The sequence below is a fragment of the Parus major genome, chromosome 4, assembly GCF_001522545.3.
Source record: "Parus major isolate Abel chromosome 4, Parus_major1.1, whole genome shotgun sequence".
NCBI classification, from domain to species: Eukaryota; Metazoa; Chordata; class Aves; order Passeriformes; family Paridae; genus Parus; species Parus major.
This window is the reverse complement of record NC_031771.1, coordinates 20,643,035-20,656,175: the sequence shown is the minus strand read 5'-3', so window position 1 is coordinate 20,656,175 and position 13,141 is coordinate 20,643,035. Positions and strand designations below refer to the sequence as shown.

General features: G+C 39.0%; 1 protein-coding gene across 7 annotated transcripts in view; it reads right to left on the bottom strand.

Annotated features, from left to right (window-relative positions):
* Window positions 1–13,141, bottom strand: part of BANK1 (B cell scaffold protein with ankyrin repeats 1) — a 133,718-nt gene that overhangs the window by 24,498 nt on the left and 96,079 nt on the right. For all 7 annotated transcript variants that reach the window (XM_033513641.1, XM_033513640.1, XM_033513646.1 and 4 more), the window contains exon 9: window positions 106–202. In XM_033513641.1, the coding sequence (XP_033369532.1) occupies window positions 106–202 (97 nt within the window). The remainder of the gene's footprint in view (window positions 1–105; window positions 203–13,141) is intronic.

Sequence of the window (13,141 nt, the reverse complement as noted above, 5' to 3'; positions counted from 1 at the left end):
GTGTTAGAGTAACTGACCCTCTCTGCCCATGAACTCATTCATTTGATACAGCATATGGTATTCATTTGACCCCTACCAACAAAGCTGTCTAACAGCATGACTTACCCACGGCTGGTGGAGTTTCTGAGCCTAACATAAGATCAAAAGTGTTGCTGTGTTCCACTTCCTCCTTGCAATTAGTGAAATCACTTGCTGCACAATTCTAGAATGAAAAACAAAGGAGAATACTTGTTTTAGTAGGATCATCTCCTATCTTCACGTTTTGTTGTTGATATAATATACAACATTCTGCTAGGAGGAAAGTGAAGACAGGAATATCATGCATTTGCAGCTATGTAGTGGTAAACACACTGCAGGCAAAAGGACCATGCATCTCTGGATACAGTGAAAGGACACAATGTTCTGACACAAAACACCAAGTTTGCACAGGAAGGATTTAAGCTCATTGACCTTTCTCTTTCCCCTAGCACTTTGCTGGGCTGTCCAGACAGTTCCCAGCTCTGCTCCCAACTGTGAAGCACTCAAAGATTATGAGAAAGATGAGTAACAGCAAAACATCAAGTCCATAGGGCATGACTGAGGAGCTCAAGGGTGCAAGAAATCTCTGGGGAGTTCATTACAAACAGTGGCTTGTACCAAAAGTCACGTGTGTGCTGAGAAACCAGAAATGGGCATGAAAAGCATGTTTAGAGTTCTACCTCAGTGACCAAATGTGGCAGAGTGGTGTTTTATTCCTCTAGAATGCTGTTACGTTCACACAGTGCTATGCAAAATTAGCCCAAGGAGGTTCAGAACAATCAGTTCTCTAAAACATTATCAGTGTATTTCCTCAAGCTGAAGAGGTACAAACTTCTGCTCACCGGTGAAAAGCAAGCCTGTAACACAGCTACTGACAGTTCTGCTGTCTAGAATATAGAACACACATTTATTAAGTGCTGATTTTCAGAAACAACTGTAATTTCAAAAAAGTGACAGTCTTTTTAGAGAATCCCATCAGGACTGTGATTCTCATGTAAGTGCGATACAAAACTACCCTCTATAGACAAAATGGAGCCCTCAATAATTAATCAGTACTTTTGAATCACAAAATGTTAACTCCAGGGGCTTGGATATGCCAGCCCCAAAGCAGGTAGGGAAACAGCATGGTCCATATATCATCCAGACTGCAAGATTAATTACAAGTAGAATAGTGGACACAAGTCAAGAGGAAGAACTGATAAGCAATTACACCCTCCTGCATGGTACAGAACATGATTCTCAGGAGCTCATGCTGGACTCTCAAGGAGTTTGTTCCAGGTATCCTTCTGTCTCCTGGCACCCACAGCCACTGCCCAGAGATAGAGTGCTCCCTGCATGAAAGAGGAAAATATTTTGAGAAATAGCAGGAAGAATACCTTCTTCCTTGCTGCTGTTTTACACAGCCATCTCCTGAACACCAATCTGAAGACATTGCAGCCACCAGACTGTGCAACAGGTGCCTCCCTGGCTCACTTTGCTGCTTTGCAAACACACCTGGATCTCTACACATGTCCAACATCAGAGGCTTCATCTGCACCTCCTGTGCCCATATAATGCGCACATCAGAGAGAGAATCTTGTTTTTCTTGAGCTCCCCTATTATTTATATAGTTCCTTTATGCTTCGCAGGAACAGGATACCTCTCTCAAAAGCCCCAAAGTTAGGGCTTTTCAGAATATTTATTTTCAAAAGATTTAGGCCTGCATGTGCTAAATGTAAGTGCACATTGTCGCAGCAAAAAAGTACTTTGATATGTTTCCTGTGAAGAGAAGATGTGTGTAGAAGAAATCAAGCAAGGAGAGATCTAGATATATTAAGTTCTCCTGCTATGACACTGGAGTACACCCAGGAAATTCTTTCAAGGTGAAATTTGAATGTTTCAGAAGACTGAAGGTCAGCTGTCCTGCTAGTTTATAGCTGCTCCACTGATAATGCTGAGTCATAGGGAATTCAGGATGCAATTCAGAAGTTTAGCCCCTGACTACACATTTTAAGTCTCCTGGACCTGTGAGACACAGAAAGGCTGAACATGTGTAAACAGTCTTTAACTAAATATATTTACACTAGAAAAAAATTCTGTATAATGAATAAATTATTGGCAGAAGTCTCTTCTGACACTGGGCATGTTGACACCATGCAGCTGAAAATCGTGCAATGTCTCCAAAGGCAGCGGAAAGTGTTCCTATTTAAGAATGCAAAGCAACGTAACTAAATTGGAATAATGCCATGACTCAGCTTGCAAACCTTGCCATGGTGCCCTGAACGAATGTCCATTGCTTTTTAAGTGTCTTTTACATGGTTTGGTCATGTAACTTGAGTGTAGTAGCACAGCTGAACTTCCAAGTTGTTTGGAAGTTGTTTGTTTGGCTGAAAATGGGTCTTTGGTTTATTCTAGATGTCAAGCCACCTTCCAAAGGAAGAACTAGCTTAACTGGAAACCAGCACCACCAAAAAAAAATAAAAAAAAAATTATTGCTCTCAGCACGAAACTGCACACAAAAGACTATGGGAGAGAGTTTTGAATGTTTGAAACTTGTTTATGCGTTAGCAAAATAATTTCCTTACCTCAGGATGCAACAGGAATGCTGGCATGCATTGAAAGTTCTCTGAGAGACTGAAATTGTTTCAAGTCCTAAGATTAAATGCCACCTCTCAACATCAAAATGTAGATACCTAATTTTCTTTCATTTATCTATTTTAACTGTCTTGATTAACTGACTTTCAAAAAGGTAAAGTTTTTTAATAGCTTCAAAGCTGTTCCTCTGATACAAAGCCTGAAGTGATTTATCTCAGCACTTCATTCTCAGGAATTCATTAGGAAAAGTATTATAACCTGTCACATTGTTCATGGAGGTCTCTGGGCCTTCAAGGAGAAAAGTGTAGTTGTTGGTTGCTATAAAGATGTTTCTGTATGACTGTATCAGTCTTGAAGGCAAAAAGTTTAGAGAATTAAAGTCTTTGCTAAAATCTTTTGGTATAAAGTACTGAATTTATTAATTATTTAATGATTTCAGATTCCAACAATAACCATCTTGTCAGCATTTTTTACAATGCTTTTCTGAAGAGCCATCTTTGTAAGGCACGTTTTTGAAAGATTTTCTCCTTGTTAAACTGAGACAGAGTCATCCACCCTGGCAAGGGCTGACAGCATTGAAATTAGGTAAATTTACCTTATTGTATAGTGAGGAATGAAACATTAAAGAATTCAGAGGAATATAACCCAACAGTAATGCTGTATCAAGTTACAGCAAGAGCGAGAAGCATCTGGACATCACCACTTCATCTATAAACAGTTACATGTAAATACATCAATCACAGCTCACATTAGCTTTATGTATGAGATATAAATGGATATATCTAAAATATATCCATACCTTGTATTTCTAGAAACAAAGTAAGAACTCCTGATTTGTGTAAGGCAATTTGATCTTCTTCTGGATTCTAGGGCATTTCCAGCTGCCTGTTGGACAGAATTCAGGTTTGCAAGTAGACATCCCAAAAATACCCTCCAGTCACACTCAGGCCTGTTCTTCCAAGGCTGAGACAAATCTGGTTGCCTGATTTGTTTATAGCATGTCACCACAACATTCCTTCTTATCCCACTCCCAACATTCAAAGTTTGCAGTTCTGCCAAGAGATGCGTTGCTCATTTGTCTGTCTCCCACTACTCTGTAGCTCACTATTTCAGAGCAGAGGACAACTGTGGCATGGCTGTCTTACAGGCACAGTTTTAAACATCCTCTTCTGACTATCAAGCAACAAGATAACATTGTCTATTACTGCCAGTCACCCGGAGTAGAACCTGTGTTGATCACCAGGAAACACCAATTTCTACCACGTGACTTCCTTGAGATGCACCAATCTTAAAGATTCCAGCAGCTGCCCTCTCCCTCTGCTGATCTGGAGCCCTGATCCTCCTGGGATTTTGAGAAACAAGTGGACAAATGCTGGTTAAGGCTGCCACAGTCTATATGGGCTTGCTAGAAAGGCTGCAAGAGCAAGCAGAGCCCAGATCCAAGTACAGCAGTGCTTTTAAAAGTATCTGATACCAACTAAGCGGGTATGTGGATGTCTATGTCTTTGGAGTCAGGGCATCCTAAAGAAAATAAGTATTTTCTCTAAATATCATTAGAGAAGAAAACCAAGAGGAGATGGTCTCATTTGCACTTTTTCTTTCAGCACCTTTTGTTTCTTTTTTTCTCTGCAGTTCACATCTCAGGCAGTCCTTTCTGAAAAGTAAAATCAACAGCTTTGAAAACCTAGAAGCTGATGTGAACTGCAAACACTTCAAAATTTCATGTAACTGTATTAAGAGTGTTCCCACTCATAAATCATTACACTGGCTCATGGACTTGTAAGGAATTTGAAAAATTTTTCTATTATTTAAATTGCTAATAAGGTACTGAATAGTACAAAAACCAGGATAACACTAATTAATAAGCCTTTCCATTTTCACAATGAATAGTTGAAAAAGACCCTTATAAAAACATTTCTAATTATCTTATTATCTTGTTAGCTCCATTTCATTTTGTGCCTTGATCCTTCTTGCAGTATTCTTAAGTGTCTATGCTACAATTCTATCTTGACATTAGTAACTTGATACTGCTCCTACTTAGTGCGGACTTCATTCTCCTACTTGGGGTTGTTCTCTGGCTACTCTTTCAACCTTTCCTTCCTACTGAGGTAAGTGTGCACTTGGATATGCTTTTTTTTAAAAAAAATATGCTGCTATTATGCTGTTATTTTTCATTCCTGTCATAGAAACTAGATACAATAACAGATCACTCTTACCAAGGTTACCCTGTCTGGACAACTTCAATGATTTCCTCTTTGTTTACACAGAAAAGAGCCCTCTAGCAGTTTCCTTCACTTAAAATGTCAAAATCTTATAAATGCATTTAAAAACTTGTTGGATAATGTCTCCTGCTGTATTCCTTTCCAGGCAGATGCTGGTGACCTGGACCTCAGCAAAAGCCTACGTGCTGGTACACAAACACACTGAAAATGTCCTCCCACCAGGAGTGAATTTAAGCACAGAAGAAAACAGGATGTAAATAGGGTAAGTAATTTCAGGACCTCAAGACAGAAGAAATTGTTTTCCTTGGCTGGATGTTTCCTCCATTTCTTTGTCATAGGCATACCAGATTTTCTTTCTAATGTTCTTGCTTTCAGAGAAACAGGACTGAAACACAGCAGTTGGATTTTTTTTTCCCCAGCCCCAGGTGGTTTCTTGTAGCACTCTGACCTGCCAGCACTGTCTGCTTAGACTCTTGGTGCGGCAACTGAAGCAAAAGGGATATATTTACATTTGGCATTCATCTTCACAGTTTTTGCTCCTTTTCTCTCACCCTCACTCTGGTATAGCCTACACTGTGCCATTATCACTGCCCTGCCAGAGCTTTCCAGAATGAAAAGGTGATAACTAGAGTACTGTAGGAAATATTTTCCATTTGAAGAACTCTCAGTTCTTCATGAAATGCAAGCAGGCAATTTGGCAAACACTTTTCTTTCATTCAGTTCCAACTGCATCCCTGGGCCTAGTGACCAGTTATTCAGGTTATAAAATTTTTTCTAACTCTCAAGTCTGCATTAATTACTAATATTCACATATTCTACAATGTAAAATATTCATCAAAGTACTGGAAGTGTTTAAGTATTTATGACTCATTTTTCCCAGGGTCCTGTATGAGCACCTGGAGAAATGACTGAAAAAGTGAGCTTCATAAAATTGATGGCATGCATGAGGACAGCTCCAACATTGTTGTTCATTAGCTTTATTAATGTCAATCACCTTTACTACCCTATTAGCTTGCTTGATAACTCAGGCTTGCAAAAACCATGAGAGAACCCTACAGCATAAGGGCAATGAAACATTCAATACAGTGTTATAATCGAAGAAAAAAACCAACCTGGTTGTAAAGGAAGGCAAGTGGGAGGAACAGTGGTGGAAGGAAGCTTTCCTGCACATGTTCTGCAATAAAATACTGAAACACACAGTGGTTTAAAGCAGTGTGGGCTGCACAGCCCAGGGGCTGAATCCAGCGCTTGAAACACTTGAACTCACCCTCCTGGCCTAAGCAAGACTTGTCCTAGAAAAAGCCAAGAACAGCATATATTGGCCTTCCAGCCAAAACTGCTGCTGCTGGCTGCTTGCTGCCCGTGTGTCAGAGCAAGCTGATGTGCAAGGCAGTCTGCTCTCTCAGGAAGCACAGCTGAGCCAGCCCTGTGATTCCACCCTGCTGTCCTGCTGAGCCCTCAGCTTTGCTCTGTTTCACCACAGGTGAGAGAACAGAGCCTCAGCCCCACACCACACCTCGCACTCGTGCACATCTCAGGCTGTGCCCAGGAGCTGCACATGTGGCAACACTGCTGAGCCAGAGAGACCAGTGCATCCACCTCCCAGAAATGAATTAGAAGACCCTTCCCTGCTCTACTTGTTTACAAGAAAAGTGTAAGGGCATTAGAAATCCCTGTGACTTTTCTCACTGATGCTTTTCAATGTTATGTTTCCCACAATTTCCCTTCAGTTTACTGTGTCTGATTGAGGTCTTGTGACATCAATACCAGATGTCAGAACTCACGGTGTCACTAACATCCATTAGCCAGCTGGGCAAGAGGCAACAGACTTACAGCTGTGTGTGCCACACAAGTTAGACCACAAAAAGAACAGGTATTTAACATCAGTAACTGTTTTTGAATAAAGCTGCTCATTCTAGGAACAAAAGGCAATGACTTATCTCTTACTCAGAATGACTTCTCAGAGTAGCAAGAAATCATAATTTATTGCAAATCCCTCATGCCTTCCTCACACAGCTGCTTACAGCATGTGGCTTTTTATTAGATGTCTGGACATAATAAACACAGCAGTGTTGTTGAGTCTTAAATATATATGACCCCTATCCCCTTTTGCCTTTGACATACATCCACTAGGTCTTTAACTCTCAACAGTTTTAAGTGTTCAAGGTCAGGATGGAGAGGGCTTTAAGCAACATAATCTAGTGGAAAATGTTCCTGTCCATGGCAGATGGGGTGGACTAGATGATTTTTAAAATTCTCTTCTGATTCTACCTGAGCAGGATGCAAGATTTTTGAATCCTTCAAAGGCACTTCCCTACTGTGTAAAACTGCAGCATTATGATTCCCAGATTTATTTTTTGGGGCCATAGGCATATGCATAACTGCTTCAATTATCTGTATGGGTTTCAGTTTAACCCAACACTTTCTACTATTTTTAATGTTAATTCAAATCAGGACTATCATATGATCTGGTGGACAAGCATACTTATGCGCTGATTACATTAATCCTAACAAATTAGAACATAAAAACCACAAATAAGGTACAAAACTAAGCAAGAACACAGAATGACAGTAAAAATAATATGATGACATTCAAAGTAATTTGTAAGATTCTCTCTGCATAAAATTTGTCAGAAGTCTCAACTGCTGCCATGTTTCCTGCAATCCTGAAAGATAACAAAATGCTAGAGTTCCCATTCCAATATGCTAAAGATACATAAAATGTACATTAACTACTGAAGATAGATTACATAGAAAAAATTAGAAATAAAATGCTTCACTGCCAAAATCTAATGATGCCATCAGTCTGGAGCAAATGCATGACTGAAACAAATGATTTGTACTATATTAAGAAATGAAACAAATTAAAACATCAATGAAAACCAACTTTAGGCTGAGAGATTTTAATAACAGCAAAAAGGAATTGTTTAACTTGAAATCATCTATTGTAGTCTTAAATAATTTCCTTCTGGGCTCCCTTATTAAACTATTTTATTTGCATGTCTGCTTTGACTTCATTACAAGCAGATCTACTGCACTGGCATATCAGCCAGCGTCCCTAAACTGATCCCCACTTGCAACACTATTTTGTGCAATTTCACACTTACTTTGTATGCTTGTCTATCAAATCATAGCACACTTTCTGCAACTTTTGACTCCTGCTTTTCACTGAGTTTCTGGGGGAAAAAAAAAGCCAAAAAGAAAAGCCCTCTCTTTGCAGGAAGACACCCATGGGGAAACAAATATACAAGAAAGACCCAGAGTAAGTAAAGGCTTTGTGTGTTGATAGCTGTTCACTTATACAGCCTTCATGACTATGGCTGTGAGTGAGAAACATTTACTGCAAGAGAAGCAAAAGGAGACTTCTGATCACAAAACTAAATTTATTAGTATATACAAAAAAAAAAAAAAAAAAAGCTTTTTAAAATCAAATTGCTGCAGTCTCCATTTGAAGAATTTGTGCTCATTTTCCCTCTTCTGTGCATTTATGCTGTTCTCTAATCTAGCTACTAAGTATCAAGGGATTTTTCTTCTGAACATTCAAAAATAAAATTTCTCCTCAGACTCATTTTAGCTCATTTCTACTTTAATGACAATTCTTGTTACTTCACTTTTCACACACCCACACAATTTTTTGAAAGACTTTCAAAGAGTACTGACTCCTCTGAACAAAATATCCACTGCTGTTTGACAGGCAGTGTAATCATTGCAAACTCCACAAAAGCACCCCATCTCTCTCACAGGTTAATTTTTCAGTCTAGCAGGGTAAGAATTTTTTCTTGCATTTCTGATTTTTTTTCCTGACAAAGAAATAAGCATTCCCTAGAGAGCTTCTCTTTCACTTCATGACTGTGATTACACTGTTTAAACTCTCAGTGTAGTTACTAAATTACCACTCCCTTAGCAGATCCAGGGATAGCAGAAAGAGAATCACAGAATCATTTAGGTTGGAAAAGACCTCCAAGATCATCAAGTCTAACCACAAAGCTAACCCTGGTAAGTCCCACTAGGCCCTGTCCCTAAGAGCTGTGGCAGTTTGCAGGACCAAAACCTGAACCAGCTCCACTCCTTTGCCAAGCCAGCACCTGCTGACCTTCTGTCTGTAGAACTTCACAGTTATTAATTTTCCCTCCACTTAATTTCTTTAATGCTTGGGAGGTTTTTCTTTACATTTGCTGAAATCAGTTCATTAAACCAATAATTTCAAGCAGCAATTTTCTGCTGGTGAGCACTGCCTGTGGAACCAGCAGTAGTACGGATACACTCTCAGCTGCAGGAACGTTCAGAAATGCTCAGGTCCCTGGAATTGGAAGAGAAGGTTGAAGATTAATTAAGTGACTGACTGACAGGTAATACAACAGATTTTTACATCTCATACCTGTTTACTTCTGCTTTTGTGTCTTTTAGATGGCACATAGGAAAGCTCTTTTTTTTAAAATCCAAACCAAGAAAAAGTCATTGGCTCTGAAAACCTCTTTGAAACTCTTAGCAAATTATATAAGCAGGTAAGAATTTTGCCTTTGTAAAGCATAATTATGTTTTAGATGACTACAGTATCATCCAGGAGTGTGAAACGTTTCAAATACTGCAGAGTAAGGACAGCTAGACAGAAACACACCTGAAAGTGTAATGAGCAAGAAGAAGAGCAGCACTTGTGGAAAGCTCAAGATTAGCACAACAGAACAGCTAATGCTTAAGTAAGAAGAGTAAAAAAATGGCATTTAGCGAGGTTTTGGGCTCCTGAAAGAATCAGTGACTATCCAGAAGGAAAGGAAGAGGATGCAGAAGGCATTGAGTAAATGCATTGAATGCAGTCACAGCCCAGGCAACTTTCAGCTCCTTTTCATGTAATGAGAAAAAACATGATCTGGACGAGGAAAGGAACATTCAGTACTGTTTGTTTCAAAGATCTGTGCTCCAGATTACTGACAAGGATGTTATGGGCCAGACACTAAGATAGTTGCATGGATGCTCCTGGCAGAACATTTATGATTTATCACTGGTCTCAGGGTCTCCAGCATCAACACATCATTCGTCATCTTCTGCCCTATGTTCTATTTATACACTGCAGAGTGCTACCCTAACATAGAAACAGCTGCTGTATTTTGTATGAGAACTACATTTTAGATGCTGAGAGTCACAGTACTGTCATTTGAACTCAAGTAACAGAAATTTCTAAGTTCTCTGGTGACTTTGGAGATTCTGCTCTTCTGTCCTGAATCTTGGTTACCATTCAGAATTTTTTCTTGTTTTATAGACACTAGCAGGAGTTTTTCTCTATCTAGGCAACTTTTAAAAACATATTGAATTAAAGGGGAATAGGATAAAGTGTCTAAATCTGTGAAATACCATGGTATTTCTAGAATAAGTTCCACATACATGTGCTAACAATAGTAAGAGTTTTCAGATGCGGGTTTTTATATTCAGGTTCTTAAAATCTTTGCATTCCTAAACAATAGCTAAGCTAAAGAATGACAAAAGCAGTTGAAATAGCAGTTATTACCTGTACTGCATTCAACTGTGTCTATTAAAAACATAGATCATAGACAAAACCAACAAAAATTGTCTAGTGAAGCACTTCTCTGGGAAAACACTGCTACAGCATGTGGTAATATCAGGCATTTTTTAATAAACAAAAGCAGGAAAAATGTAAGAGGCAAATGTAAGAAGCATAAAAAAAGTAAACCTTTTCCCCTCTGAAACAGGTATCATGTAAATTACACCCCTAGTCAATCAGATAAATAAATAGCCTCTGCAGAGTTTAGTCTTCAAATCCAAGTAAGAGCCTTCTCTCATTTTTGCTTGACTCTAAATGGATCTAAACACAGTGCATGTATTCACTTTCAGATTCAACTATTATAAATTTGCCATTGGTACTCTGGCCATTCTGCATTATTCATTCAGTTCACGTACATCTTGCAATTTATGAACTGAAAGATGGTGAATACTGTAGTAAAAGAAAGCAAATGAGATGACAGGTTCTGCTGAGAGTTTATCTCCTTTTTTTCTAAAAGAGATGATAATTTTTTCATTCTGTAACCAAGTTCCAGGACTTACCAACAGCTGGCAAACTACTTTGAGAACTCTGGACATCAATTTAAGTGAAAGCTCTTCTCTCTCTCCCAAAAAGAATCTATGTATTTGGTCAGTTACCTCTACACTACTGTGTTCAGACATGAATGATTTGCTGATTTCACATATTTCAGTGACAGCTGCTTTTTTATTAACTGTATATTTACTACTTTCAAATTGTATCTGTTGTCTCAGAAATACACCCTGCATTTATAGAAAACAGCTAGAAGAGACAGAAATCAAATCTAATTTGGCTCCATTTTGTATGCACACAGCATACAAGAAACATGAAGTTCATCTTCCTGGGTTCCTACAAGCCCTCTGACAATCCAGACCCTGAAACAGGAAAGTAACAGTAGAAAAAAATAATGCCAAGCTTCTTTTAAAAAGTCTAACAGAAGTACTTGCAACTGAGCAAAATAAAATTATTTTCAATTATCTTATATAATATAAATTCATCTTGTGTTTCACCTGAATATTTCCACTGTAGAATCACAGAATAGATGGGGTTGAAAGAGACCTTAAATATCATCCCTCCTTTCTGTGGGCAGGGACTCCTGCTGGACCAGGTTACTCAGAGCCCAATCCAAGCTGCCCTGGACATTTTAATGGATAGCAGATCCACAGCTTCTCTGGGCAGCCTGTTCCAGTACCTCACCACCCTCACAGTAAAGAGTTTGCTCCTAACATCTAATCTCATCCTATCCTATTTCAGTTTGAAGCATTCCCTCTTGTCCTGTCCCTATGTGCTCTTGTAAAAAGGCTCTCTATCTTTCTTGTAGGCTCCCTTCAGGCACTGGAAGGCCACAATTAGGTCACTCCAAGGCCTTCTCTTTTCCAGTCTGAACAATTCCAGTTCCCAAGTCTTTCCTCATAGGAGAGGTGCTCCATTTCTCTAACCATCTTGTTGGCTATGAAGAGAAACTCCTGAAGTTTGAGCAAAAGATTATACAACATGAAACATGAGTTAACAGAGGATGCTACTGAAATAAATAGAGGTTTATTTGTTTTAATTTTATATGGTGTTTCTCTCTGAAATGCTCCCATATCTTAAGGAAAACACATAGTTATTTTAGCTTTGTTTGCTTACTGAACAGTAACAAACTACAAGTGAGCAGTCACACGTTCTTTCTGAGGGCAGATCTATGGGATTTGTACCTGGGATCACACACACTTGTGAAACCTGCTGTGGTATGGGTTCTCTGCCCCTAGACAAGAACATTCTACTTGACCTATGGGGTTACCTTCCCTCCATCTTCACCACGTCCTGATTTCAGCTGTAACTGCTTTCCATGTAACCTCCCAAAGCAGATAGATTAATATATTCAGCATTGTAGCCTCTCAGAATTTTACATGAGCAATATGGGTTGAACAACACAATGCACTGAGTATGTGCTATATATCAAAAAAATCTGTCTCACCTGAAGAAAGGCTAAACAAATTTTGTTTAAAAATTTGTTTTGCATAAATCTGCGAGAAATATATTCCCTGACTGATGACTCAAATACAATTAGTGACTGCTTGAAGAAGGTAAATGAGTACCTGCTAAAAGCTATAAAAATCACTTTTGATGGTATGACATGCATTGAGACCTACTTCTGCTTCAAGAGAGACAAAGACAAATAACTATGTAATTTCTGATCTATGTAATTTCTGTTCAAAAAAGTGAGTAACAGCTTTTCTTCTCAGTTTAGGGTGGGGGGAGCCAATCAAACTGGAGTAATCAGCCTGCTTCTATGCTAATAACATCAGTATTGGGAAATGCTTAGCAAGCACAGCTCACTAAAACTGTATTTGACAGTAATTTTAATGGCAGCTGCTACAAGATTATAATGTATACACAAATACGGATCTCAGATATTAGCTTTTCAGTGAGCACCTCCAGTTCTCAAGACCAGAAAGAAGGAGCAAATGACAAAAAGAGCCAAGGTGGAAAAAGACTAAAGCATGAGGGAAAAAGCACAAAGCAACCTGCATCTGACACTCATTGTGGGGTTTCCTACAGCATCATGTCCTTATTTACTACCAGCAAAGTTAGTCTGCTGCAATTACCTACTCAGTCCACTACGAGTTTCTAATCCACAGACAGGATACAGAAGCACAGTTACTGAGGTTTATCATTTACAGCAGTGGGCCAAGCTTTGCTTTATGCAGACACACCTGCTGCATTAGAGTAAAATGAGATGCTGATGAACCTGAGATGTAATACATGAGTGGACTGGGGTTTTTTTCCTGTTCCCATTTCTCTTTCAGAC